This window comes from Rousettus aegyptiacus, unplaced genomic scaffold, assembly GCF_014176215.1.
Source record: "Rousettus aegyptiacus isolate mRouAeg1 unplaced genomic scaffold, mRouAeg1.p scaffold_m13_p_10, whole genome shotgun sequence".
Lineage (NCBI taxonomy): Eukaryota > Metazoa > Chordata > Mammalia > Chiroptera > Pteropodidae > Rousettus > Rousettus aegyptiacus.
In genome coordinates, this window is record NW_023416285.1 from 90,926,093 (window position 1) to 90,954,009 (window position 27,917).

The 27,917-nt window shown below is 40.7% G+C and overlaps 2 protein-coding genes across 9 annotated transcripts in view; one reads left to right on the forward strand and one right to left on the reverse strand.

The window, feature by feature from the left end:
* NMT2 (N-myristoyltransferase 2) overlaps positions 1 to 20,359 on the forward strand; it is a 55,834-nt gene extending 35,475 nt beyond the window's left edge. For 2 of the 3 annotated variants that reach the window (XM_036228166.1, XM_036228167.1), the window contains 5 exons: positions 810 to 918; positions 8,233 to 8,403; positions 16,280 to 16,447; positions 17,797 to 17,934; positions 18,102 to 20,359. In XM_036228166.1, the coding sequence (XP_036084059.1) occupies positions 810 to 918; positions 8,233 to 8,403; positions 16,280 to 16,447; positions 17,797 to 17,934; positions 18,102 to 18,122 (607 nt within the window). In that variant the 3' untranslated portion in view covers positions 18,123 to 20,359. Of the gene's footprint in view, positions 1 to 809; positions 919 to 8,232; positions 8,404 to 16,279; positions 16,448 to 17,796; positions 17,935 to 18,101 lie in introns of those variants that run through there. The other variant, XM_036228168.1, reaches the window with a different exon arrangement.
* Positions 20,360 to 21,211: 852 nt separating this feature from the next.
* RPP38 (ribonuclease P/MRP subunit p38) lies at positions 21,212 to 25,769 on the reverse strand. 6 transcript variants are annotated; one of them, XM_016134379.2, is made up of 3 exons: positions 25,664 to 25,769; positions 24,035 to 24,092; positions 21,212 to 22,167 (listed from the first exon to the last, which is right to left on the reverse strand). In XM_016134379.2, exon 3 carries the CDS (start codon positions 22,155 to 22,157, stop codon positions 21,309 to 21,311), a length of 849 nt encoding a protein of 282 aa, XP_015989865.2. In that variant the 5' UTR covers positions 22,158 to 22,167; positions 24,035 to 24,092; positions 25,664 to 25,769; the 3' UTR covers positions 21,212 to 21,308. The 6 variants fall into 6 exon arrangements, with proteins under 6 accessions (XP_015989865.2, XP_015989872.2, XP_015989871.2 ...); XM_016134386.2 differs by having other exon boundaries at positions 24,035 to 24,143; positions 25,664 to 25,760; XM_016134385.2 differs by having other exon boundaries at positions 25,363 to 25,752.
* Positions 25,770 to 27,917: the final 2,148 nt, after the last annotated feature.

Sequence of the window (27,917 nt, forward strand, 5' to 3'; positions counted from 1 at the left end):
GACTGTGCTCTCCAGAGCTCTCAGGAACTCTTCTAAAAGCTTGATAAGCATCAGTAGAAAAGCCCAGACATACTTGTTCACTAAGCGTAAGAAGAGGCTTAAGCTCTCTTTTTATGACTCCATCTGCTCTTGCCAAGCTTGCAAAGGTTAATCTAGTGAGAAAATTGTTTCTCCGATTGCCACTTGACTAACCTGTTTCTGATGCGTCAGACTTTATCTCCTTCCACTGTTTTTACAGACTCAATAAAACTTAAGGTAAACATAGTATGAAAGATACAACTATAAAATTACTATTTCCTGTTGAATTATTCATAAATAGAATAAATAAGACTTCACAGGCATATTTTAACACAAATCATTCATCCCAGTACCTAAACTGGAATCGCTTAAGAAATTCAAGCTAGTTTCTCAAAAAGTTTTCTTGGTATGCGTTGTAAAAACATGAAAGCTACTAATTTAGGCAGGATATGTTCATGTTTTTAAACTTTTTGGTTTGCTTTCTATAGAGTCGATGGTCATTAAATATGTGCAAACTGGGCATTATTAATATGATTTTTGCCATTTTAAGATTCCTGTTTACTGACAGAGATAAAAAGTCATAAACTATAAAGGAACATATTATGAATGTGGGACATATTTTAGAGGTAAAAAGTGACTGACAAAATAATTGCGCAGGAAGAGGGCCAGCATCCAACACTGCGCCAGATGCCACATAAGTGTTCATTAAATGTTCTACAACAGCTGAGATAAAGACTAAAAACGTGGAGAGTTAGAAATCAATTAGATTTTCAAACTTTATTGTATTCCAGATACTGGCACCGATCACTAAACCCCAGAAAATTGGTAGAAGTGAAATTTTCTCACTTGAGTAGAAACATGACTTTGCAGAGAACAATGAAGCTGTACAGACTTCCGGATGTAAGTAAGAATGATTTGCAGTTTTTCAAGGCTATAACAACTGAAGCTTTTCATGTAGAAGGGAATTATTTGCAGGAGACTTAACACCTGGCCACCGCATCTATGGACATGAACATGTAGCTAAAAAGACTGCATAGCTTTCGAGGCCTGTAAAAGTAAGGGCGTTCACTTGGAAATACCAGTTCATTTGTTTTTAAGGCTTTTTTAGTTTCTTCAGATTGTGGTTGGATGGGACTGAAGGCAACATATGTAAGTTTTGAAATTTTTAGTATTTATGGTTTGTTACATAAGGGGAAAAAAGTTCAGACTTTGAGTGATAATCTTAACGGAATGTATTTGTCTTTCTCCGTCTCGCTTATTTCACTTGGGTATTACCCATTTTGCCACAGATGGCGACATTTTGTTCTTTTTTTTATGTTGTCACGGATGGCAAGATGTTGTTCCTTTTTTATTGCTGAGTACTAGTCCATTGTAAAAATTTAAATGCGCTTGCCCGTCTTGGCTTGGATGGTGTGTTAGGTATCTATCACTGTGTAACAAATGATTCCAAACGTAGCAGCTTAGAGGGACGCATTCACTGTCTCCCGGGTTTGCGGGTTGGGATCTTAGATCTTAGCTTAGCTGAGGCCTCTGCTTCAGCATCTCTCATGAAGCCGCCATCAGGCGTCAGCCACAGCTGGGTCTCATCTGAAAACTTGGCCAGGATGGATCCACGTCCAGGCTCACGTGGCCCTTGGCAGGCTTGAGTTCCTTGCAGGCCAGTGGACCGAGGACCTCCATTCCTTGCTGGCCGTCAGCCAGAGGCTGCCTCAGTTCTTTGCCACGTGGGATTCCCCACAGGGCAGCTGACAGCAAGGCAGCTTGCGTCATCAAAGCCAGTGAGGAGAGAGTCTTCTAGCAAGAAGACTCTGCTAGCAAGATGGCAGTTAGAACCTTATTCTCCGTCCACAAAAGTGACATCCAGTCCCCGCTGCCATGTTTCGTTGGTATGACACAAGTCGCGGGTCCCATCCACACTTGGCAGGAGTGGATCGCAGGGGCGTGACACCCGGAAGTGGACATCCCCAGGGCCGTCTTAGAATCTGTCTGCCACAGGTGGGATCTTTTATTTGAAGTTTTGATTTCTTCAGAATTGTTCTTTTGGGGGGGAGAGGGGGTCGGTATTTACAAAGTAGGTTAGGAGGTATTTTAGCTTGGTCGAGGGATTCGTGTAACATAGCCATGTTCCTCTCGAACATGGCGAGGTGGTTACTTGTCGTGGCTGTTCTATGCAGCGGACCCCAGTTCCTTCTGTGTCTTGGCCCCTCGCGTGTTTGCCAAATGCACATACTCAGCGCCTCATGGATCAAGGTCCCTTTTTTCCCGATGGTAGATGAGAATCATCTAATGTCTGACCTTAGGCAGAATTTAATAAGGAGAAGGGCAGCAGATGCTGCATGTGTCAGGGTCGTCATTCTCTTGGGCTTCGTGACCTGGCAGCAGGACCGGAAGCCGTGCTCCTCCCTCGGCCTCAGGTGTTGGCGCAGACGGTGGGGGCTTAGACCGATGAGCGCACTGCCTCCCCATGAGGCCAAGGAGGGGGCGGGGAGCATAGATCAGAACAGATGGAAATAAAAACCACAGGTGACATAAAGAAAGAAGGAGGGAGCCACACAACCTGGGGAAGAAGGAGCAGGCCCCAAGCGAGGGTGACAGGAAGGAAGGTGAGCGCATAGAGGAGGATGCTCTGAAATGGAGAAATGGGAAGACGTCGCAAGAGGTCACACGCGCATCACAGCGGTCAACATCTACTGACTCTTTTGAGGCTGGAAACAATTTCTGCTGATGCTCAAGCCCCAGAGTGACTGAGTCCCAGGGGCATAAATGTGAGGGAGCGAGGAACAAAGAGGCACAGCACACGTCTGAGATGAAACCCGGTTTGTTCTCAGCATTCTCCTTGCCAGTTGTTAAGTACTTTGCTATCTGTAAGTTGGATTACGCACTTCAAGCATTGAACCTAACGCAGTCCAGCTTGTGTCTGAGGAAAGTGCCCACTTCGGTTACGCAAAATGCAATGAAGAATAAGGCGTTCTTCATACCTATCATTGGTTTATTCAGGCCGATTAGAATTTGAGCTGCTACAAGTATGTCTGACATAACGTCCATCAGCCTTTACGTTTTTGTACGAGAATCAAGCAACTCAGATAACGAAGTTTTAATAAGTTGGCAATAAATCACTGGTCAGGCTTTGTTTTTTATTTTTTCAACTAATTAATTTTTTTATTATGGTGACATTGGTTAACGAAATCCAATAAGTTTCAGCTGTGCGCTTGAACAGTAAGGCATGTATGTATTTACACTGTGTGTTCACCTTCCATAGTTAGATTTCTTTCTGTCACCATATATCTGAACCCCCTTTACTCCGTCTACCTCCCCCACCCCCTACCCGCTGGTAACCACTAGTCTATAGTCCATGCCCATGAGTCTCTGTTTGTTTGACCTATTCGTTTGTTGCTTTTAGTTTTATATCCCACATATAAGTGATATCGTGATTTTCAACTTTTTCTGTCTGGCTTATTTCGCTTAGCATGATTCTCTCGGGGTCCATCCATGTTGTCACAAATGGCAGTATTTCATCTCTTCTTATGGCTGAGTAATATCCCACTGTATGCATGCACCATAGCTCTAGCCAATCATCTATCGTAGGACACTTCGGTTGCTTCCATGTCCTGGCCACTGTGAATAATGGTGCTGTGAGCATCAGTGTGCATATATCTTTTTCAGATATGGGTTTTCAAGTCTTTGGGCAAATCCCCAGTAGAGGGACTGCTGGATCATATATGGTAGATCAAGTCTTAGTTTTTTGAGGAACCTCCATATTGTTTTCCATAGAAGCTTTGGTTTTCAGTCCCCCAATAAACCGAAACTTACGAAGTGCTCCCCACATGTTGCTCAGTGTAATCTTACAATGCCCTTTTGAAGTTGGCTCTTCTTATCCCCATTTCACAGATGTGAAGCCTAAGGCTTGCGAAGGTTGACACTTAGGGGCCTGTCACTCATAAGTGGAGGACTTGGGATGCAGGCCCCAGACGCCCATGTCTCACCTGTCAGCTCCCTTGGCTTCCGCCCTGGCCTCCAACACACCTCCTACACGGTCACCACGGCCAGACATCTCGCTGTGCAGTCATGAGAGTGTAGGTTAAGGCAGGAAAAGACAATTATCAAGTCAAAACGGCTCTCGATGGCATGTCCCAGTCTCCCTCCCTCCTTCGAAGTTGTAAGGAAGGAACAAAAATAAAGAGTAAATTAATGGAAAAAAAAAGGGCGGGGGGTGGTTGGGTAAGAGAGACGAAAGTACAGATCCTGGGAAACTGGAAGGTGCCGACAGCAGTCTCTTTGAGTTAGGAGCGGGACAGGGCAGCCGGCAGCAGACCACCCGCCCCGCGCAGGGGCCCAGCTGGGGGACACCGCCGCTCGCAGCCATGTCATGCGGGAACAGCTTGGTGCCCTTACACGTACGGAGAGGAGCCTCCCGAACACAGCCCGTGCCCCGTGGACCAGCATCGTTCTCTGATTCACCGCTAGGGATTCTGCGTGCGGTGCCGGCTTGATCTCTTTCTTGCGGCCTTCGGAATCTGCGTCAGCAGTTATTGCGGCCAGTCTCGTGCTAGGCCTTGAACACTCACAGTCCCATTTGTTATTCGTGACAGTCATAGGAGGGCAGGACATTGTCCCCATCGCACAGAAGAGGACACGGAAACACCAGACCGTTTTGCCCGGGGTTTTATAGTCAGGACAGAATCGTCCCAGAGCCCAGGCCATTAGCCACTGCTGTCTGAAATGCTAAAGTTTCTCCAAGAGTGATGCATTTCCCTACCCTGAAATGTTGGATCGTTTTTAATTTGGTGTTGAGCGTCTCCAGACAAAATTGGATTTTTTTTTTTAATTGGTCAGTGTTCTTAAAGATGAAGGAATTTGAAGCCAGTGACTTTCTGCCGTTGCAAGGACACAGTTGTGAAGACAGAACAAGACACCTGAGACGGTCTAGATTTAGTGGCAGTAGATGATTGTTACTGGTGTTTTGTGTCGGGCTACTCCTCTGTGATCATCACTTACATCTCCGCTCTGGAATCTTGGCTGTACAACAGTTCACACCACATAGTTTGACAGGGAACAACGCTGCTTCTGTGTCTCGATAGGCTCTCGGCTTTATTTCCTTGTGAAATGTGCAGATTTTACGCTCATCTCAATACACGCAGAGTCCAACGAGTGATGCATGTTAGTTGGACCGTGGGAAAATACGTCTGATTGCGATACAGAGTTTGCTTATGAAATTTAAGATCGTCTCAGTTACTGGAAATGTTTTTTTTTTCCTTTGCTTTTTATTGACCGATCAGAAAACATTATCACTTCATTCTTTCAGATTATGCCAGAGTTTACCATTTTTACCTAGGCTTCATGTTCGTCCTACCTCTTCCTGAAGACAACAGCTATAATCTAAGTGTTTATTTTACATTTCAAAATTTATTTCATGCTTCTATAGATATTTTTTGGAGAGTTTGTGATTTCATATTAGAAAGAGGGGCGTCTAGGCCCTGGGATACATAAGCCATTGCTAGTCAGCAAAAGTATGGATTCTCCCCATTTTCTCACTTTATTTCTTTCAATAGCTGATATAGTCTGATGTTCTCTTCTGCTTTAAATGCTACTATAAAAACCCGAAGGGCTTATAAATTGCTAAGTTTATATACTTCTCCTTGCCTGTTTGCCCAAACATGCTGTTTTGCTGAGTCTTCCACATCTAATTTCTACTACCCATTTTTCTGACCTTCAGAGACTTGAGCTAGCAGTTCTCAAAGTGCTCCAGGGACCTCTGGAAGCCCCTGAGATCCTTTCAAGGGATCCATGAAGTCAACTCTATGTTTATAATAACACTAACCATAATTTGCCTTTTTTAACTTTCATTATCTTTTAAGTGTACTACGAAGTCTTCCAGAGGCTATATGAAATGTGCGCTTATATATTCTTTTGCTTTAAAATTTCTAGTTTAATTTCTAATATGACAAATGTGGATAGATATAACCACATACGCAGAGCTCTTTGGGAGAACTCAGTAATCTTTAAGAGTGTAAAGCGGGTTGGGCAGACCAAATCATCTGCGAACAGCTGCTGGGCAGAAGATGTTGATTCTAGTGATTTCGCAGTTATAAATATTCAATGCATGAGAACTATGCTGCAGAAGAATATTTTGCTTTAGGAAGGAGTTGGCAGGCCTTTTCCTCATTTTTGAATGTTCTGTTAATAGATACCATGTATCCTGTTGCTTTCATTAATTCATCTAATGACTTGATATTGTTGATCGTTAATGAACCAGTAACAAAAGAAAAAAGTCTAATATTGAGAAAGACTATTTAAAATGTATCAAGGTTATCCTCATATCAGAAAATACTCTTTTTTCAGGACTGCAGTACATGGTCTGTATGGTTTTGGTCTTCCGACTAGCATTAGAAATGCACATTTGTCACATTTAACAGTATTTGGAGATCACATAGGCTCCATCTTCTCATGAATTGCAGTATAAAAATGCTACCAATACTAAAGTTGGCTCAGGGGAAACAAAAGAAAATTATAGTGTCACACCTAGCTTGCACATAAATGCCAGGCCACAGAAGTGTCATCTTTTCATAGCTGACAGTGACATTTCCCCTTCATCTCACCTTACTGCGTAAGTGCTTGTGGTACAAGATGCAGGAATTCATTCGCCACCTCCCCAGGCTGGTGCTGTCCTGGAGGGCTAAGCCCTGGGCGGAATTCGGGACCCAGAGACTTCTCATCCGTTGGCTTTGAGATCCATGAAAAGACTAGACTAAGAAGTACCAGTTCTTTATGAAGTGTGAAGAACTTAAAGTCTCCTAGGTTAGACTGTTTAAACTGTATTTTAGCGGCATAACGATGTCTTTATAGATTACATAAATCACACAGTAAGTGCTCAGCTAAGGGTTGTCGGGTCTGTAAGGATGAGGAATGCGTCTGCCATCTCCTCTCCATCACTAATCAATAATCAATCAGCATCCTTTGTCGCTGAACCTTAGAAACCTCAGCACAACTACTAGCACTGAGCAGAGCCGGCAAACAAGATGAGAACCTAGTTTCCACCTCGGGCTTCTGCCACACTACAAGTCTGAGGCGGGCAGGAATCGTCGTGGTGTCATTTCAGAGGCAGTTTTTTAAATTTTAAAGCACCTAGAAATAATTAGGGCAGAAAAGGGGGCGTAGCAGTAGTTCCATACAAATTGTCACGTAAAATGTGTCCAGTATTTCTTCAAGAAAAAAAAAATCAAGTCAACTGGAAAAAGGAAATTGCATTTCTGAGTCTTTGGGGTTTTGTGTGTACAAACAAGCCGATGGAGTGGGTTTCCTCACTTCTGGCTCGAGGGCCCTCATGCCTGGACAGTTGCTAGAGAGCTGAGTGATGTCCAGAGTTCTTCTGAGGACAGGCAATTGAACAAATCCAAATGTTATTTTATTGCTGTGGCCTCATGAAAAATACTGCTCTGGAAAGATGGCTTCAAATGCCTCTCCTGTCCTCGCCTAAGAGGCCGGGACCAGACCTTGGCAGGCAGCCATTTGCCTTCAGAAAACGTTCGGCTATTAAAATGCTCACCTCCCCATTCTGACCGATGTGATTTGCTTGTATGTCATTTCTGTGGTTCTTGAGAACGAAATGGTCACATCCTTTTCACAGGCCATTGAATAAAATAAGTTTCTCAACTCTTTTCAACTGTGTTTTCAAAATGTCAGACAGCTTGGAAGATGTAAAGCCTAATACTTCAGAACACATGCAAAGATTGCTCTGTCCAGCTGTGCAGGCTGTTAAAATTCTTGGTCGGCATTGGTATACCAGTCAACTTGGAGTGCTCCCTCTGGTTTGGTTTGGTCCATGGGTAATACCAAAGACCAGGCACGCAGAGATAAGACACAACATACTATCTAACGTATGTTCTAACTCAGTGCTTCTCAAAGTTTAACATGTATACACTTTTTTTAAAAAAAATTTATTTATTTAAATTAGTTTCAATTATACAGTACATTGGTTAGACATCTCTATGGTTCATAAAGCAATCCCCCAAATGCTCCCTCCCTCCCTGGCCCTCCGCCTAGCCATCACATTAATACTAACTGCATGCCCTCTGCCGTGCAACCCAGGTTCTGACTGACAGGTGTGGGGCGGGGCCAGGAGTCTGCAGAACTGGTCAGCAGACCGCAGTTTTTACAGTGAAGTTCTTTCGCTCCTCTTTTTACCTCCCCATTTGTTTTATTTTTCACTCTAACAAGGTGACAAAGACTTCAGGCTTGAGACCGATGGAACCCAGGGATATCAGAGCAGTTCGAGAATTAACCAACGGTTACCTGAAGCGGTTTCACCTGGCCCCGGTGATGGACGAAGAGGAAGTAGCCCACTGGTTCCTCCCCCAGGAGCACATCATCGACACGTTCGTAGTGGAGGTAAAGATTAGGTGACACAATAGTACAGAGAATTCTGGAAATACTGTGCTGTTGAGTCTGTTTTCCAGAAAGATCCGGGAGTGCCCATCTCTCTCCCCCGCTCCGTGACGCACAGAGTCTGAGTCAGATTTCTGTAGAACCAGGTTTTCTTACAGTGTCCAATCCTGGATAAGAACGTACTTTTACTCCTTGTGAATGGGAAATCGGGGTGCTTTTCTGTGGTTCCCTCTGTCATTAGCTGCTTTTCTCTGTTTTGAAAAAGCCACTTTGAATCATCTCACTAAGGGAGATACATTCCAAAGTTGTTTATTCCTGTGGTTTGCAAAACTGGTTGTAACCGAACTGCCTTTGATTGAGATGGCCTAATTTAGCCACTTAACTCAACCTTTGTTCAGAGGAAGGACAGTAACAGTTTAGGTTTTTCTGATTATTGGTTAGATGAGTTAAACATAGTGCTTTTTAAACCATTTTTTTTTTTAAGCTTAGAATTTGTTGTTCAAATTACGTGCCACTTAGACGCTCCTTTTGTTGACGTGGGATTGGGTTGAGAAGTTGGAATTAAATCTGGTAAGTTACCCAGATGAGAGAAAGAGCAAGGAAGCCAGTTAGAAGCTTCTGCGGCAGTCTGTTCGGCATTCAGGCATGAGCACTGAGCTGGACATGGATTTTCGGCAATGTCGGGCATTGTCTGGATGTCGGATTCTGGCCGAGCTAGGGCGGTAATGGTGGGAGCAGACAGAGTGAATTCAAAGGACCTTTCTTGGGAATAACTGAGTGGTCCTCGTTTTTAAATCTTTATTTCTAAAGCTGTGCTGAGGTGGGCTTCTTTGTGTGGAAATCTTTATTCACTTATATAAGTTTCTCCAGAGCAGCAGAACCCAAAGTTTTTGTTCTCAGGACCCCTTCACTGTCTCAGGAATCATTAAGGACCCCAAAGAGCTTTTTATGTTTGTGGATTACATCTGAAGATAGTTACTGTATTCAAAACTAAAAAGATTTTAAATATTATTTTGTAAGTCAGACAAAACCACATACCATATGATCTCACTAATATGGGGCCTCTTAAAACAACAACGAACTCGTAGAGAAAACAGATTGGTGGTTTCTAGAGGCAGGAGGTCGGGTGCGGGTGGATGAAATGGGTGAAGATGGTCAAAGCTATAAGCTTCCAGTTATAAAATAACTGAGGTACAGCGCGGTACTATAGTTAATAACTCTTGTCTGTTAGAAAGGTGCAAAGAGCAGATCTTAGAAGTTATCACAAGGGAAGACAAACTTATAACTATGTTTGATGAGGAATATTAACTAGACTTATTGTGGTGGTTATTTTGTAATCTATACATAAATCATATTGTAACATGAAATTAACATGAAGTTATATCAATTATATCTCAGTAAAAAAAAGAAATAATTGAAAAATATGTTATTTTACTTAATAACCATATAACAATAATAAACCCCATTACATTTTACCTGAATAGCATATTTTATATGAAAAAAAAACTTTTTTCCACAATATCAAAGTTAATGAAAAGAGCGATAGATATTATTTTATATTTTTGCAAGTCTCTCTAATGTCTGACTTACTAGATAGAAGACAGCTGGGTTCTCACCTCTGCTTCTGCATTCAGTCTGTTGTGATATATTGTTTTGGTTGAAGTACATGAAAAAAAGTACTTTACATGAAGTATTAAAGACATGGAAGAGAATGAGTATTTTAATAGCCTTTTCAAATAATTATGGATATGAAGTATCTGAAACCATATTAATGAACTTTTATACTCTGTTAGATTAAAATCCACTGGCCTATCTTATTTTTGAATGACTCGTTTACCAGCGTTTGAGTTTGGAACATCGTATACCTACCATTTGGAAAATATTAGTTCACTGAGTTATGTATATCTTCCAAATGTTGATGTTTCATTATATCAAAAAATCCCACTCATCGACATCACCACCATTGTCATCACCAGAAAAGTTTAAAATAAAGCTCCTGCCGGAACATACAAGATTTTCCAAACTGTAACTTGCACCCTAAAAGCTCAAATGTTATCACCAGCAACACATCCTGCCAATTTTTTCCTTGACACGATAGGCTTACGACATTGATTTTCGGCATGTGCCAGATGCCCAAGTCTGAATGACCAGCTCGCGGGCCTTACTTTGACGTGATGCTCCATGAAAAAAGAGGCCAGCGAAGCACACAGCACCGTCGCCTGAGGGCGTTTCAAACAGCCTCCGTGCCCCAGGATGGGACGGAAGTGCTTTGTGCGTGTGCTTCCCTCCTTCTCATCACACAGAGGATTTATAAGATGAGTTCTTAAGGGTTGAGGGTTGGTAAAATTCATAACTCTTAATGCAGGACATGCCTAAGTGGAACCTGTGTTTAACCGCGAGGCTGTGGCCGCGAGGAGGTTAACCGCTGTGGTTTGCCGCCGCTGCCTTGTTTTGTGTAGCCGTCCACACGACGAACCGGGCAAATAACTTCTTAGTGCTCTTATGAAACGCAGTTTTGACATCACAGACTTCTGAAAGGAACTCACAGGCATTCACAGATCCCACTCTGAGAACTGCGGCCCTAGGGCAGACACTTAGAAGCCCATCTGCCAGGTCTAAGTGCCACACCCTTTAACGTTACCAGAGATTGCCAAGTGCCTCTGAGCAGTGCGAAAGAATTTCCCCACATCCTAACCCTGGGGGGTAGCATCCGACTTTAAATGAAGGCCAGTCTGACGGGGATCAAGTGGCATCTTGTTTTTAATTTATATGTTCTTATTACTGATGAATGTGAACATCTAATCATAAATCTGTTAGTCATTTCTACTTCTTCATATGTAAGTTGCTGTCTATATACTTGGCCTGCTTTTTTTTTTTTTTTTTTTTTTTTTTTTTTTGACCATAATCTTGATTCGTAAGTTTTTCCACATACCGACTACTAATACTTTGTATTGTGGTCGATTTCTGGCCTCTCTGTTCTGTCTCATTGATCTCTGTGTCTCTTCCTCCACCAGTCCCGCACCGTCTTCATTATCACAGTGCTCTATATAGTACATGTTGACATCGGGTAGAGTGATTCCTCTCACGTCACTCTTCCTGGTCAAAATACTTTTAGCTCATCTATATAATTCGCCTTTCCATAAAAATTTAGAGTAAGCTCATCTTTGTCTACAGAATACCTTGCGTTAAATCTATACATGAATTTGGGGAGAACTGACAAGTCTTGTAATCCATGAACACGGTATATCTCCATTTATTTAGATCTTTTAAAATTTATCAGCATTCTGTAGTTTTCAACATCCAGATCCTATATGTATTTTCTTAAGTATATATTTAAACATCATTTTCCTTGAAGCAATTATAAATGGTATTATATTTTTTTATTTTGGTTTCTGTATGTTTATTGTTAGTATATAGAAATGCAGTTGCTTTTTCTGTATTGATTGTGTATCCTAAAACCTTGCTAAAATCACTTATTAGTTCCAGTAGTTTATTTGTAGATTTCTTTGGATTTCTACATAGACAGTTATGGCATCTGCAATTAGGAACGATTTTATTTCTTCTCTTCCCATTTGTATGTCTTTTATTTCTTTTACTTGCCTTATTGCAGGGGCTATATCCTCCTGTACTTTGTTGAATAAGAATGATGAAGGTTGATATCCTTGCCCTTTTCTTGATTTTAGGGAAAAAAGCATGTAGTCTTCCACCATGAGGTATGGTATTAGCTATAGAATTTTTGTAGACATTCCTTGTCAATTTGAGATAAATTTCTTCCTTTTCTAACTTGCTGAGAGTTCTTATCATGGATTTTTCTAGTGCCTTTTCTGCTTCAATTGATATGATCATATCATTTTTCTTCTTTAGTCTGTCGATGTGGTATATTACATTGATTTTGAAATGGTGACCACTTCTGCATTCCTAGAAAATATCCACTTGGTTATGGTGTATAATTCTTTCTATACATTTTGGAATTTGGATTACTAATAGTTTACTGGGTATTTTTTTAGGTTCCTGAAAGATATTAGTCTGCAGAGATTTTTTTTGTTTTTTTTGTTTTTTTAGTGTCTTTTGTTTAAGTGTCAGGATAATAGTGGCCTCATAAAACGAGTTGGGAAGTGTTACTTCCTCTTCTGCTTTCTAGAAGAGATTGTATAGAATTGGGATAATTCTTTAAATGTTTGCTAGATTTCTCCAGTTGAAAATTTATTTTTGTTAAAATCATAAATTTAATTTCTTTAACGATATAGGACTATTCGGATGATCTGTTTCATCTTTATTGAGTTCTAATAGTTTGTGGTTTTAAAGAACTGACCCATTTCTTCTAAATCGTCAAATTTATAAGGGTAAAGTTGTTTATAATTATTCTCTTGTTACTCTTTTAATGGCTATAGTATCTATAGTGATAATCCTTATTTTATTCCTGCTATTGATGATTTGTATCTTCTCTTTGTCAGTCTTGCTAGTGTCAAGTCGATTTTATTAATTTTTCCCCAGAGAACCAGGCTTTTGTTGCATTGATTTTTCTCTACTCATTTGTTTTCCTATTCTCAATGTCACTGATTTCTGATATTACATTTATTTCCTTCCTTTTGCTTGCTTGCTTTGGGTTTATTTTGCTCTTTTTCTTTTTCCTTGAAGGAGGGACTTAGATTATTGAAACTTTTCTCTGTTACGATGTAAGCATTTAGTTCTGTAAGTGTCCCTCTCTACACTGCTTTAGCTTTATCCTAAACATTTTGGTAGGTTGTATTGTCATTTTCATTCAGTTCTATGTATTTTTTAATTTCCTTTGAGACTTCCTCTTTGATCTGGATTCCTGAGAATTCTGTTGTTCGATTTTGAGGTTTTTAGAGATTTCCTATTGATTTCTAGTTTCATTCCATTATGGTTGGTGAACACACTGTATGATTTCAACTCTGTAAAGGTTCTTGAGGTTTTAGGGCCATGTGGTCCATCTTGGTGAATGTGTGTGTGTGTGTGTGTGTGTGTGTGTGTGTGTGTGTGTGTGAAATTTTAGGTGGAGTGTTTTTATGTGCCAATTATATCCTATTGATAGTTATTCAGATTTTCTAAATCCTTGCTGATCTTCTTTCTAGTAGTCTATCAGTTGATGAGAGGGGTGTGAAAGCTCCCAACTATGATTGTGGATTTGTCCATTCTTCCTTACAGCTCTGTCAGTTTTTCTTGATATATTCTGAGGGTCTTATTTGGTACTTATTTATTTAGGACCTTTATATCTTCTTAGTGGATCGATCTTATATTATCATGTAATATGCCTCTTTGTCTCTATATTTTCTTTGCTCCAAAGTCTACTTTATTGGATATTAATATAGCCACTTTTTTTTTTAATTTGATGTTTGTACAGTATATCTTTTTCAGTCCTTTTATTTTCAACCTAATTATGTCATTGCAAACAGCATCTAGTTGGGCCAAATTTCTTTATCCACTCTGCCAATCCTTTTGACTGATGTATTTGGACCATTTACATTTGATAATTATCAATATGTTTGAGCTTAAGTCTGCCATTTTATTTGTTTTTGTGTGTTTCCTCTGGTTCTTGTTCCTCTGTTTCTTTTTCTTTGCCTTCCTATAGGCTACTCGAACATTCTTCTAGGATTCCATCTACATTTATTTAGGTTTTCATGACGGTTGCTCTGGGTCTTACGATACGAACGTGTGATTTACCAGTCTACTGGTACCAACATTTTACCACCCCAAGCAACCTCACTTCCATTTAGGTCCCTTGTCCTTCTCCACTTTTAAATATCATTGTCTTGAGTATCTGATGGTGTTATAATTTTTGTTTCAATCATTTAAGTAGATTTATAAAACTCATAAGGAGAAGCACGTTGTATACAGTTGACCCTTGAACAACACGGGTTTCAACTGTGTGGGTCCACTTCAATGCAGATAGTTTTCAATGAATATGTGAAGTACTGTCAATGTATTTGCTCTGCTTTATGATTTTCTTAACATTTTCTTTTCTCTAGCTTACTTTATTGTAAGAATAGAGTATATAATACGTGTTAATTGACTATGTTATCTATAAGGCTTCTGGTCAACAGTAGGCTGTTAGTAGTTAAGTTTTTGGGGAGTCAAGAGTTATATGTGGATTTTTGACTGAACAGGGAGTTGGTACCCTCATCCCCCCACTGTTCAAGGATCAAATGTATATCAAAATTTCTATTGTTTCTAGTTTGCTCTTTCTTCATGATGCTCTAAGATTCATTATTCTTTTCTTATTTGAAGAATTTTCTTTGGCTAATCTTAAAGGTATGTCTGCTAGCAACAAATTCTTCTGGTTTTTATTTGCCTAAGAATGTCCTTATTTCTCCTTCATTCCTAAAGGGTAGTTTCACCAAATATAGAATTCATGGTTGATAGTTTTCTTTCAGCACTTAAAAAAAAGTGCTACTTCCTTCTGGACTCTGTGCTTTCAGATGAGAAATCTGCTGTCAGTTGAACTGGTATTCTGCAGGGAATGCATTGTTTCTCTATGTCTACTTCCAAGATTTTGCGTCATCATTATTTTTTGGAAATTCAGCTATGATGTATCTTGGAGTGGATTTCTTTGAGTTTATCCTGTTAAGGTTTACTCAGCTTCCCGAACCTATTGTGTGTGTGTTGCCAAACTTGGGAAGTTTTCAGCTATTATTTCTTCAAACACTCCATGTTTTCTCATTTCCTTCTGGGACTCCAGTGAAATGTACGTTGGATCTTTTGTTACTGTCCCACAGATCCCTGAGACTTAATTCATTTTATTTTTCAGTCTGTTTTTTCTCTTTTGTTCAGACTACATAAATAACACTGAAATCAAATTCAGTGATTCTCTCCTCTGTCAGCTCCACTCTACTATTAAACCCATCCCGTGAGTTATTTTTTTAATATCTCATAAATTATTTTTTAAGTCGAAAGTCTTTATTAAAGCTTAAAGTTTAGGTCTTAATTCATCTCTATACTGAGCTACTATTACAGCAGGATAGAGAATCACTTTAGCTTAATGCCTCTCTCTAATTTCTTAATGTCTAAAACAAGGCTTACTGAATCAGAAGCACTCAAAAACCGGATAATCCATCCCTACGGAACTGATTTTTTCTTCTGAAAGACTAGCGATGGCATGCGGCGGGTGGGGGGAGGGGGTTGTCTAGCCTCCTCAGCTGTAGAATTCAAACATATCATCATTTGAATTATATGCAAACCTCGTAGGCCAGCACGACTATTAACACACCCCAGTGTCTTGGATGGAGGTATACCAACGATTAAAGCAATACCACTCTTTCATCCCTTTGCTTTCGATAGCTTCAGATTTTCCGTTATTCACATATTTCACATATGTATATTTTCTTGTAGTGCCGGTGCCTTTCACAAGCCTCTAAAACGGCTTCTGAATCCTCTCCAGTTTGGATTTAAGCTGACGAAATTCTCCCCTTGTGCCAAGAAGATGCTAGCTATTTATTACACAGTATCTTTTAGTGGGAGAAGGCTGCCTTTTCACCCTTAGCACTCTTATTTCTGCAAACACAATGAATCTCCTTTGAGTGCTTTTCCGTAAGTCTGGAGGGACTCATCACTCATCCCAAGGGAAGCTTTCCTTTTCCAGCACTCTGCTTCTTCAGATCTTTATGCACATCGTTCACTAGCACTTAGGCTAGGGTTACAACCCCATGCCCTTCTCGGTCTCTACTCAACATACTCTACGGGGCTCCAAATCGGACTGCCAGGAGAGAAGCACGAGTTGTTGCTTTTTGCTCTAACAGAAGTTATGGTGTAAGTCACAGGTCAAAACGTTAGCTTAAGTCACAGTTCAAAACGTTAGCTGAAATGCATGGATGAGATTTGTTCTAGGAGGTATTCACCTGACGTTACCTTTATTCTTTAGAACGCCAGTGGTAAACTAACTGACTTCCTGAGCTTCTACACACTCCCCTCCACAGTCATGCACCACCCCGCTCACAAGAGCCTCAAAGCTGCCTACTCATTCTACAACATTCACACGGAGACGCCCCTGCTGGACCTCATGAGTGACGCGCTCATCATAGCTAAGTCGGTAAGCAGCTTGTTCTTTTTTGTGCTGTGTGTTTCTCCAGATATGTGTATCAAAGTATATAAAACGTCTTACTGTATTTTACAGCTTACTGTGGAATTCACTTGGAGATATTTTTTAGTGTCAGCCATTAGTCAAAGGAAAAGTTTTGATGAGAGTTTCTTTCAAAACTTTAGTGGCCCTTTTCCGTCATTAATTCTGCAGTTTAACCAAAAAGACATGTTGTAAAAATTAGAAATTTTAATCCTTACAAGAATACCTAAAATCCATAAGTAATATAAGAAAAATACATGATCCTATGACATAAGGAAAATACATGAGTATTTGCGTTACAGTGAATAATTAGCAACAGTAAGTTTTTTCATTTATCAAAGTCGTCTCTGAATTTTAAAGATAAATGAATTTTATTTATAAAATTAAGGGGATTATTGTTAAAATTTACAGAATTTAAAATGAATTAAATTCAAAATATGCCTTGCTATATTTGCATTACTTATCTTTATCCTCAGTGTAGTAGTCAGGATAATTGTTGAATTATTGCTACAAGTAAACATTTTCCTTTAAAAAGAAACTGAAATAAGCTAACAGATACATTTTGACATAATTATTATGAAAAAATATTGTTAATGAGAAATTAGGAACAACACATCCAAAGTGTCTTCCTTGCATTTATCTAATGTTAGATCATTAAAAACATTTCTTTTTAAATCTATTACTGTTGGATCCCAAAAACCAACATTATCCTGATTCTTTGATCCTACTACTAATTTTCAACTAGTTCCCCCACAAAAGGCCTGTAATAAGTTATTCAAGGTAAAAACTCTGAGAAATCAAAATTTAAGTGCTTCATCTATATCACATTTTGAATAGTGTTATCTAACATTAAAAGAAATTAGATTTTTACTATTAAAATTTTACTAAATTTACTTCTCAGCATCAGCCCAAGACAGATATACTATTTAAAGTTTTTAAAACTTCAGCCGAATCAGAACTTAGAAAGGCCAATAACGAACAATTCTTGACACGAAGCCACCTAGCCGACTGTTCCTGCTAAAATAGGGACAAAGTATTTTCTGAAATCTTAATAGATTACTTTATATCAATGTTAGCCAGTATACTATTTTTTGATTTAGCATTTCTGGATAATCTTGCTGACTCCATCAGATTCACTGTTAGTTGTATAAGACATTTTTGAACTGAATTCTTAACTTATACTATAGATTGCTGACATTAAACCTTATTGTAAATGCAGGTTATTATTAGAGGAATTGAGTGTTATACTGAAATACAGACTATAGAAAACACTCTAATCCTTTGAAATTTTAAATGTTAAATCCTTTTTACATTGGCAGAAAGGATTTGATGTATTCAATGCATTAGATTTGATGGAAAATAAGACATTCTTGGAAAAACTCAAGTTTGGTATAGGAGATGGCAATTTACAATATTACTTGTACAATTGGAGGTGTCCAGGAACAGATTCTGAAAAGGTAAGAGAAGTTAATATGCCCTTTGTAAACTTAATAAATTTACCTAGGAAATTCCATACGTGCTTCCTTTAAGGACGTTTTTTAGTGGCTTTTTAAAAATACAGATACATTGTGCTACATTTTCTTATTTACCTATTCTTACTATTCCATTTCTTCCCTCCCTTTAGGTTGGACTTGTATTACAATAGGTGGCTCTTTCCATTTATAGACCTCTGACACCATCATTTGTTAATATTCCATTTAGTGATTCCTGGAACTGCCATTCCAAAGAAGAATAAAAGCACAACTTAAGTGAAATCCATGCAGTTGGTAACAAGCAGAAAAGATGGGGGAAAAAAAAAATTCATGTGACCAGTACTACATATTTCTAGCTAGAACGTTAACATTTTTCCTCTTTTTTTTTTTCACCGTTTACCTATTTGTAGGAGGGAAGAAAGGGTACAGAGAGCACGTTCCTCTAATTTTCAGACTTTTGGCTATGTCTTGATGAAGAGGAGGTATTTTTCCATTCTCTAGAAAAGGGACTTTTTTTAAATGGATGAAACAGACGTCACAGAAATGTAAGAAAATCTTTGCTCTTGTGTGGAGATAAACAGCTGCTTTTCTGTTTATTAAGTGGTGATGGTCTGTCTGTGTAACAGAGTGAAGGACCCATTTGGGAAATTTTGACTCATATTACCTTGCCTGCTATCATTTCTGCCATCGGCACTTCCATAACTTGATGAATCGTGGGTGTTTACATGTAGAGCAAGATAAAAATGTACTGGATATGACTACCTTTATTTCTCCAGAAGCCAAGTTGCCAAATCAAGAGACATGTTTGTACTTTAATTTTCAACAGGTCAGTAGACTGGCTCAAAAAGTGTTGTGCAAATAAGGGTGCTCTCGGAAATAGTAAGCACCATGCAGACTAGGCTTTGCTGCTGCTGCACAAACTCATTTTTTTCTCAGCAACAGCGAGGATATGTGAGGAAAAGAAAATGAAATCTCTGAAGTCAAAGGAAATGCCCGGTGGAATTTATTAGTGCTATCAGGACATTGATAGTTTGAATGTTTTTCTTACTTATGCAAAATTGCACACATTCCTTTATGCTGACTTTAATTTATCATGAAAGCTGTCATGCTAATGGAAAATGTCTTATTTGTAAATAAGTATGCATAATTTTGTTACTGGTGTTTTTATCTAGAATTTGAGAAACCAAGTTTCACAGTGTACATATATATGTATATATTGCCAATAGTCCAAGTTAAAAAGAGATGCTGAACGAGGCCACGTAAACTGGCCGTGACTCAAATACCACAAAATATATACTTCTTCCTGCCTTCCCTCTTCCAGTGCCTAGACTGGTCAGTCCAGAGAAATTTAATTATTTTAGGCAACATGATGATGCTTTTCCTTCATGTTGTAAGTGGTCAAATGAAACCAATCATGTCTTACACCAGGCGGGAGCTAGCAAACTGTGGCCCATCGGCTAAATCCAACCTACAGCCTGTTTTTGTACAGCCCGCAAGCTACGGATGGTTTTTACACTTTTGAGTGGTTGGAGGAAAATAACAACATTTTGTGTCATGTGGAAACTGTATGAAATTCAGATTTCAGCATCCATAAATAAAGTTTTATTGGAACACAGCCATTCTCATTCATTTATGTGTTGCCTGTGGCTGCTTCACACTACAAAAGGCAGAGTTGTTTCGAGAGAAACGGTATGAACCAAAAGACCTAACATATTTTCTATCTGGCCCTTTACAGAAAACAGTCGTTGAGCATGATTTACGCTAAATTGCTGAAAGCTGCTCCTGCAGCTTGTCATTATGCTCAAGACCAACCCAAAGCCACGGTATCCCTGAGACTACCAGCAGAGGGCGGGCGTGGGCCCCGCAAGTGGAGCATAATCTGTTCCTGGCTGTTTTGTACCTTCTTGAAGACAAATAGGGAGACGTCCCATTTAGGATGATTCGAACCCAATCACGTTATCGTTCTTTCTTAACAGAAGATGAAAGGCTTCAAGAAGCAAAACTGAACCGATTCACTGAAACATTTTTTTTTTCAGATACCAGGATTAAGTAAATGAGATTTTAACTTAATCTGGAGGCAAGGCTCTAGTTGAAAATTATGTTCCATTCATTTTTATGGCATGAAGGCATGCAAAGTAGGTTTTCAAATCATTGCAGAATTGTCAGTCTAAAATTTTATTATATGCTTACCTCATGATGAAACTGGGCTTGTTCCTTTATTCATTTATAAAATCCGTTACTAAATTATCTTTCATTTTAAGTTACTAATAACTAGAACATCTGCCTCTATAATTTAAGATTACCAATGCACATTTCAAAATAATAAAACTACTTGTGTTTAAGTAGCTGTTAGAACTAAATTTCAATGTAATATAGTGTTTTCCATATTAAAAAACACATTTGTCCTGCATCCCTTGTCAATGCTCTATTTCATGAGATATTCTTTGCCTTTTTTTTCTTTTTTTTTCTTTTTTTGGTGCCAAGATGTCATTCAGTAAAATTTCAATGAGTGGAGGCATGATCCAGAATTTAGGATGAAAATAGACTCTGGCAATGCTTCCCCTTAAATTAGAGAAAGTAACTTTTCCAAACTCACACAAAGTAGCAGACACTTGAACACAAACATAGAGCCTTGATTGTGCTCCATTTACACGAAGGATGCTGGTCATTGCGGACCCACCTGAGAACCCAGGCTCCTTAGTTAATTTGCTATTCTCTTCCCACCTCATTTCACCTAATTACTAGCATGCTTTGTATGCATGTTAAATTTCCAAGGGAAAAAAGTTAACCCTATAAAGGGGTGAATTCTAACTAGTCGAAAGACTTTATCTGGCTTTTTCTGTGTCAAGCCTTTCTCCCAAGCCTATGCTTAAGCCCAACTACAAAGAAAGTCAAATTGATAGGAAAAAATGTGTTGTTCCTGAAGACAGTGTATTTATTGCTTGACATTTAGTATCTTTCCTTTAACTTATATGCATCTGCAGCCCAGTTTCACCTACCCTACTAACTAGAACCATGTTTATTGTGACAAATTTTCCAAGATTGATAGAAAGATGTTACATGCTGTAGGATACAGATGTTCTTGATCACAGCATTGTACCAGCCTTTTAAAAAGTGAATTTATACATGCATGGACATTAGTTTCAACAAACTTGTTTTGATATGCATTTCTGAATATTTTCTGCAGTGTTTTTAAGCTTTAGCATATCTGTGTTGTAAAAGGAGTCTTACACATTTGAAAGGAATAGTACCAAGCAATATCTTAAGAATATATGTAAAAGTAACTGATTTTATTAGTTTCAAAGCTTTTATACAAGGTGTGATTTTCCAATCATATGAAATGACAAGTTTATAGAAGATTACTTTGAAGCAGCTTTTTTACTTTTGGGTGGTTTCCTTTTTTTATTAGGGTTTGGAATCAGTTTTTTTATTTTAAGGGGTTGTAAAACTACAGTCCGCTGACTTTCAACGAGCTTCCTCTTATGCTTAGACAAGTCTTCAAAGGAAGTTTCCAGAGTCTCTTTGTCTTGGCTTTCCAAAGATTCAGTCTCTGAATTTTCTCTGGACTCTTCAAGTCTGTCTTGAAGCCATGGGACGTTTAGACTGGGAACTCTGGGAATTATAGCGTTTACTTCATCAACGAAGTCAGTGGTGTCCTTTCTGAATCCCAAGGCCAGGACACATTTTAAGCCAATGACAGGCGCGATTCTCTCGCTGAGGCGAGGAACCTGACAAGCAGGAACCATTCTGCTTAAACTTAACTGAATCAGGTGTGAGGTGATGATGGCAGGCTTGGCGGACTTACACACCAGGACTAAAAGCAGTTCGTCCCTTTCCAGAGCCCTGGTGACTTCGTTGACGCCAATGGCAAGCTGCCTCCTGGCGTGGACCGGGGTCCACCCTGCCACCTGCTGGGCGTCTTCTGGCTTCTTCTCCTTCAGATCCTCACTCACATCAACGTCTGTGCTACATTTGTCCCTGCTTTGTTTTTTTAAAAAAGGCTGCTTTTTCTTCCTCTTCTTATCCTCAATCTTCTTAAGTCCAATAGATGTGAATCTGTCTTCGAGGGTCTGTAAGAAGAAGTGCATGTCCTCGCGCTCCAGATCGCTCCAGCAGATGGTGTACGGGTTGTTCAGCGAAGTCTTCACGGTCAAAGGCCTTGTCTTCCGGACAGAGCCCCTCCCTGGTGCCTGAGCAGCTGCGGCCATCCTGAAAATCCTTCATCGTGAAGCAAAACGACAAGGAAAATGTGTGTTAACTAGCAGCGCACGTCTTAAGACTATCCTGGGTGTACTAGTTCTGATTCTGGATAGGCTACCTCAAGCTTGATTACAAAGGACCAGGTACATGACCACACACTTAACCTCTCTCTTAAGTAATTTATTTCCCCCATATTTTTATGATTTTGTCTTTATTCATATACAGGTAATGAGTGTTCTGCATTATTGAAATCACGGTGAAATCCTATTTATTTCATTTATTAAAAATATTCCATGTTTCTTCTTGTTCATAATTATTCATCCTTTCAATGACTGTATGACGTTAATCTTATAGATCTGTTACCATTTTGAAATCCCTCTCCAGTTAGGGTTCCATTCAGTCATTCCACAAATATTCACTGAGAACTTCCAGTGTGCACACAGTGTTTAGGCACTGGGGTTCATCAGTGACAAGTCCCCATGTCTGCCTGCATGGAGCTCACAATCTATGAGGGCCCCAGAAGCCTCCGCCATTTATAATTCACCAGGTGTGACACTTTTATTAAAGAACCGTTACAGTACTATATGCACATTATTGAAAACGCAAACAATACTTTCATTCTATGCCCTTCTGTAAGCCTCCCTCCCTGGACCAAGCTTCCTGTGCACCCTCCCCAAAGCATCCGATACAGAGCAGGTGGCCAGCTCCCCTTTCCATGGTTATTCCATGCTGACTGCTCCTCCAGCTGGCAATTTGATGACAACTACGGAAACTTAGTAATGAAACGAGATATTAATCCATTAAGGAAAAATAACCTGAAGGATCCTTACTGGGAAAATGTTATAAAGCACTGGTTTAGGGGGCACATGCTGTTTCTTCTGCCTAGAGGCAACTGCATATTCCTTTCTCGTTCCTAAGTTTTCTTCCTCTTCTTCCTGGGCTCAGCTAAGGGCCATAGGGACCCATGTGGCAAAAATCAGGTAAAACAAGCCAGCCCTGGAGGAGTCTGGAGGTGGGAACTGTCCCTGTTTTCAGGGGACCAGTTTCTCATTCTAGCTGTCCGCCCATTCCACGTCATCTACCCCACTGAGGCCTGCCCCCCTGGAAAGGCCCATGCACGATTAGGAGTTCTCGCCAATTCAACTCCTACTTGCTGGGCTGGCTGCTGATGCAGGCGAGCAAGTGCCTCTGTGGAGTGTGTCAGAATTTATAAGGCACTTTCTCCATGTGTTATTGAGCCTCACGAAATACCTGTCATTGCCCAGTGTGTGGTTAAGGAGACAGACTCGAATCAAATAACTTGCTCAAAGTCACAGCTAGTTTCCAAATCTAAATTCTATGCTCTTTCAACGCTGGCGGCACCTTTAACCTGTGGCCCTTATAACATACAGATGGTTGGTACCTATGATGTACCTACTCAAGAGTCCCTAGAAACAGGGCCACACTCGCAAAAAGCTATGTACGTGATACAGACCAGAAGTAGGGACCGTGGGTATGGAAGAGGCAGCCTTTCCACTCTGGACAGTGCTGAGAACCAGTCTCCCAACCTCTACTGGTCCCCAGTGTTCTTTCCAAGTCACTTTCTTAAAGAAAACCCAAAATCTGCTCCTTGGGGTAACAGCAGACCTTGTTCATTTCAGTACAGCCTGCTGCCAGAGACTCAGTATCTGCTGCCTGCACCCCAGCTCCAGGGCACAGCCCTCCTGAACCCCCATTATCTCCATGCTCCCCCAAGCGCAGGGAACCAGGAAGTAGCTCATCCAAATGCAAAGGTGTATGGCGGAGGCTGCCATCAGGTTGGAGGACAGAGTTCCTGCCATGCTGTAAGTCAGTTAACATGTCAGTGTTCAAATAACAGAAAATAAATGCTGAAATAAGGACTTACCGTTACGTGCTCTGGAGGGGGAGGAAGGCAGGCATTTAACTCCTCCCGTCTTCAGAATCTAGTGGGGGAGACAAGAGCCAAGAAGTTCGGATAAGCAGAATCTTATGCCCTGTAATCCAAACGCAAAAAGTCCTGACTGGTAAGGAGAAGTAACAGCTTCAGAGGAGTAAAACAGGAAGCTTTGCTGCAGTGCCTTTTCAGCTACTGACTATGGGATCAAGTGCAAACTCTAAGGTGAGATACAAGGCCCTCCGCGCTCTGCCCCATCTCCTTAGAGGCCCCGCCGTGCACGTTATTCCGCACCGCTGAATCGCATACTACTGAATGAGGCCGCTACTTTCTCACCTCCACGTCCTTCTACACATTCCCTCTCTGCAATACTACTCCCACCCTCAGCCCCACCTTTCTTACTTCCACAACTACTTGTGGATGACCCATGATGCACCAAGCCATAAAGTATTACATAATAAAAAGTCACTGGCCTCACTGAGCTTAAAATCCATGAGAAAGGCATGTTAGCAGGTAATACGTTACTGTGTGCTGCACATTCAGGTCAGAGAACCACCAAATACTAAGGGAACATATATGGCAGAAGCCTGATTTAGTTGAGGGGTTAGGCAGGGCCTCCTAGAGGAAGCGATCTTTTAACATATATCTGAAGAATGCTTACCAAAGGAAGCAGGAAGTGGAAAGAGTGTCCAGGGAACAGCCTTAAAGCAAATGAAATAAGTTCAGTGTCATTGGGGTAGAGATGCTAGAGAGAGTGATGAGGTATGAGGAAAGCAGGTAAGGACCTGACGACAGTGAAGGTCCTTGCGGGCCTTACAGTGGGAAGCAACTAACGTCTCAAGCAGAGGAGTGGCATGATTAGAAAGGCACTGCACAAAGATCTTTGTCCTGGAAAGGTCTGGAGGGGTCCTTTGCCAAGAGTGGAAGCAGCAAAGGAGAAGTCCTGGAAAGAAATGATGGTGGCATGCACTAGAGTCGCCGCAGAGGGTATGGACCGAAATATACGGTGGCTGAAATAATCAAGAAGGGAACATTTACCCAGTTGTGATCGACTGGGAGTAAAGCAGACGAATGACTCAGAGATGCCTCCGTATATGGATCCGGTAGCGGAGGGGAGAGCTCCAGTTCCCAGAGGCTGCAATCCTGACCCGGAGTTATTTCCTTCCTCTGGATGCGGCCCCTGTGCCTAGTGCCTTCGCACCTCCCCACTTAGCACGAGCGATTGTAGTTACTACGCGGTCCGTCTCCCCTTGTAGGCTGTGGTGTACCGAAGGGCCAGGCTGGGGCTTTAATATTTCTTGTAACCAAAGGATGCTCACCTCCAGGCAGAGCACGGGGCGGGAGCCAAGGCCCGGAGGCCGGAAAATGGGCCCGTCCGGACGGTGGCGGCTGGGGAGGCAGGCGTCTGGGGGTGCCCCGGAGCCTCCAAACTCCACCAAGTCCCAGCCACAATCCCACCGGGGGTGGGACCCTCCGGCCCACGCGCCCTGCTCCCACTCACGATGGCGCCGGCTCCACGTGCGCCCCCGTGCCCGTGCGCGCTGCCCTCGCCCTCTCCGGCCCCGATTTCCAAATGCGCAGGGAACTTCTCATTCTCTCATCCTGCGTTAGCTCACTCACGGTGGAGAAGGGCTGCTCACTGCTTCCCGCGGCCCGGAAGCGACGCCGCACGTACAAAAACCCCGAGTTGCGTTTGCAGCGAGGGCGGCGACTCTGGACAGGGCCCTCCAGCGGCAGTGCGCAGGCGCGCCGCCGAGTCGGTCTCGCGGGATCTCACGGTTGCTACGGTAACTTGCAGCTGCCTGGCTGGACTGCTCGGTTTTTGCGGCCGAGCTAAGAAGGTTGGTCCTCTCACCTGTCACCCTCTCCTTTCCGACCCAATTTCTACCGTTCAGTGCCCGGCAGTCTTAGCTATCTCTCTCTCCCCGCTTTTCTGTATTTGGCTTGCCTAAGGGGCGCAAAACTCTAGCCCCTGGTCCCAGTGCCCCCAACTCTAACGAATCCCTGCGGGAATCCCCAAACGCCGTGAAAATAAAGGTAAATGGAGGATGAGGAGTGCTGGGAGGAAAAAGCATGTTTGCAGACAACGGTGTAGGCAATATTGAGCCTACACTGGGAGAGTAAAAAAGGCTGCTTTGAGTTCTGCGCCAGTAGTTAAGAAAACTCTTCCAAATGGCTGTTGTGGCGATGCCAACTAAAGGAGACTAACGGTCACGAATGGAGTCGCTGGGATGTCATGGACAATTGTAAACCAGCTGAAGAACATGTTCAAGGTCAGGCATCGGAATCTGTTGATTTATGCTTGGCAAGAACTTGGAAAACAGGTTACTTCTGACCCAATGAGCCTCCTCCCTCCCCAACCCCTTTCTTTTTCTAACAGCCGCCCTGCCTTCCTTTTCCTCTTCTAAACATCTTTTTCTCAGTCTCGTCACTGCTGCTTTTGTTTCTCCCCACCCCGTCTAGTTTCTATATTTTCCATTTTCATCACCTGCATGCATGCACCTATCTGCCCATAAAGTAAACAAAACAAAAGTCTGTGATGCTTTTTATCAAAGATTATTGCAGGCTACACAAGGTAAAGTACAGTATGAATTTTAAAATTACAATTAGAAAGAACGTAGTAATGATGAGCTTGAGTGTAACAACAGCCTTTGTTTTATAAAATGAATCCTGTTGCTTCATTGAGATGAACTATAAACATGCAGTTCTAGAGTAGTCTTAGATCTAGCATTGAAGCTGTTAGACAAATAGAAAACACATGTCTAATTGAAATGCTAGAATAATGGGAAGCAAATGTGTGTAAGTTTTGGTCCCCTTAAGGTTCCAGATTTACGGTTCCATATTGTGTAGTTAGAGTTATGGCATCATCTCAGTTTACATTTGCTCGGTAAAGATTACCTTCCAAGGCTCTGGAAGGCTGGCAAGGTAGAAATCCTAACTTCATCACTAATTAGGCATGTTAATTAGCAAGCTAATTAACCCTCTATGGAGTGATAAAAATAGTAACTGTTGTGAGGATTAGAAAAGATAATCTTTGGAAGATGCTTACCACAGTCCCCGGCACATAAAAAAATGCTTCATAACAATAACGAATGAATCTAATGACGACCTGAATTAAGAATTAAGTTAATAAAAATTAACTGTAGCCTCTATGATTTTAGTGCTTCTGTTCTAGTTTAAGACTAGTCAGGTAATTTCCACAAGAATCTTGATAAATGAATACATTGCAAAGGTAATTTTCTCCCATTAATATCACACAAACATTATAACAAAAAGTAAAAAAAAAAAAAACATTCCCATGACTCAATTACCTCAAAATACTTTTCCTTTCAGTGTTCAAAATTGCTTCACATTTATGTGTGCATTTGTGTTGTTAAAATAATATAGATTAAATTTTGTGTAGTGATTTCTGTTCCATGTAACGTTTTGCCATGTTTCTTAAACATAGGCTTTAAATTATCACTTTAACTCATATATTGGGTATCCTATACTGAATGATCAGCATTACTTTTTAATAACAGCTGTTATTTTACCCTTTAAAAACACAGTTTGGTCTTTGACTGACAAAGGGGTTTTTTTTGTTGTTTTTTGTTTTCTTTTAATACTAACTCTAGAATTGAACTACTGTTAGATATATACACATGCCATGATGTATGAGTAGTTTAAAATACTTGGTGATAATTCATGTCATTAGCCACAGTCCTTTGATGAACTAAATGAAGCCCCAACAATAAAATCTGTCAATAGAAGAATATAAGAGAATTTATTGACAGATTCTTTTTTCGCTCTATGGCGTTCTAATCTTTGCAAGCTAGAGACGCAGGAAAACTTCTGGTGTCGGTGCAGTCTAAACCTAAAGGCCTGAGACCCAGGG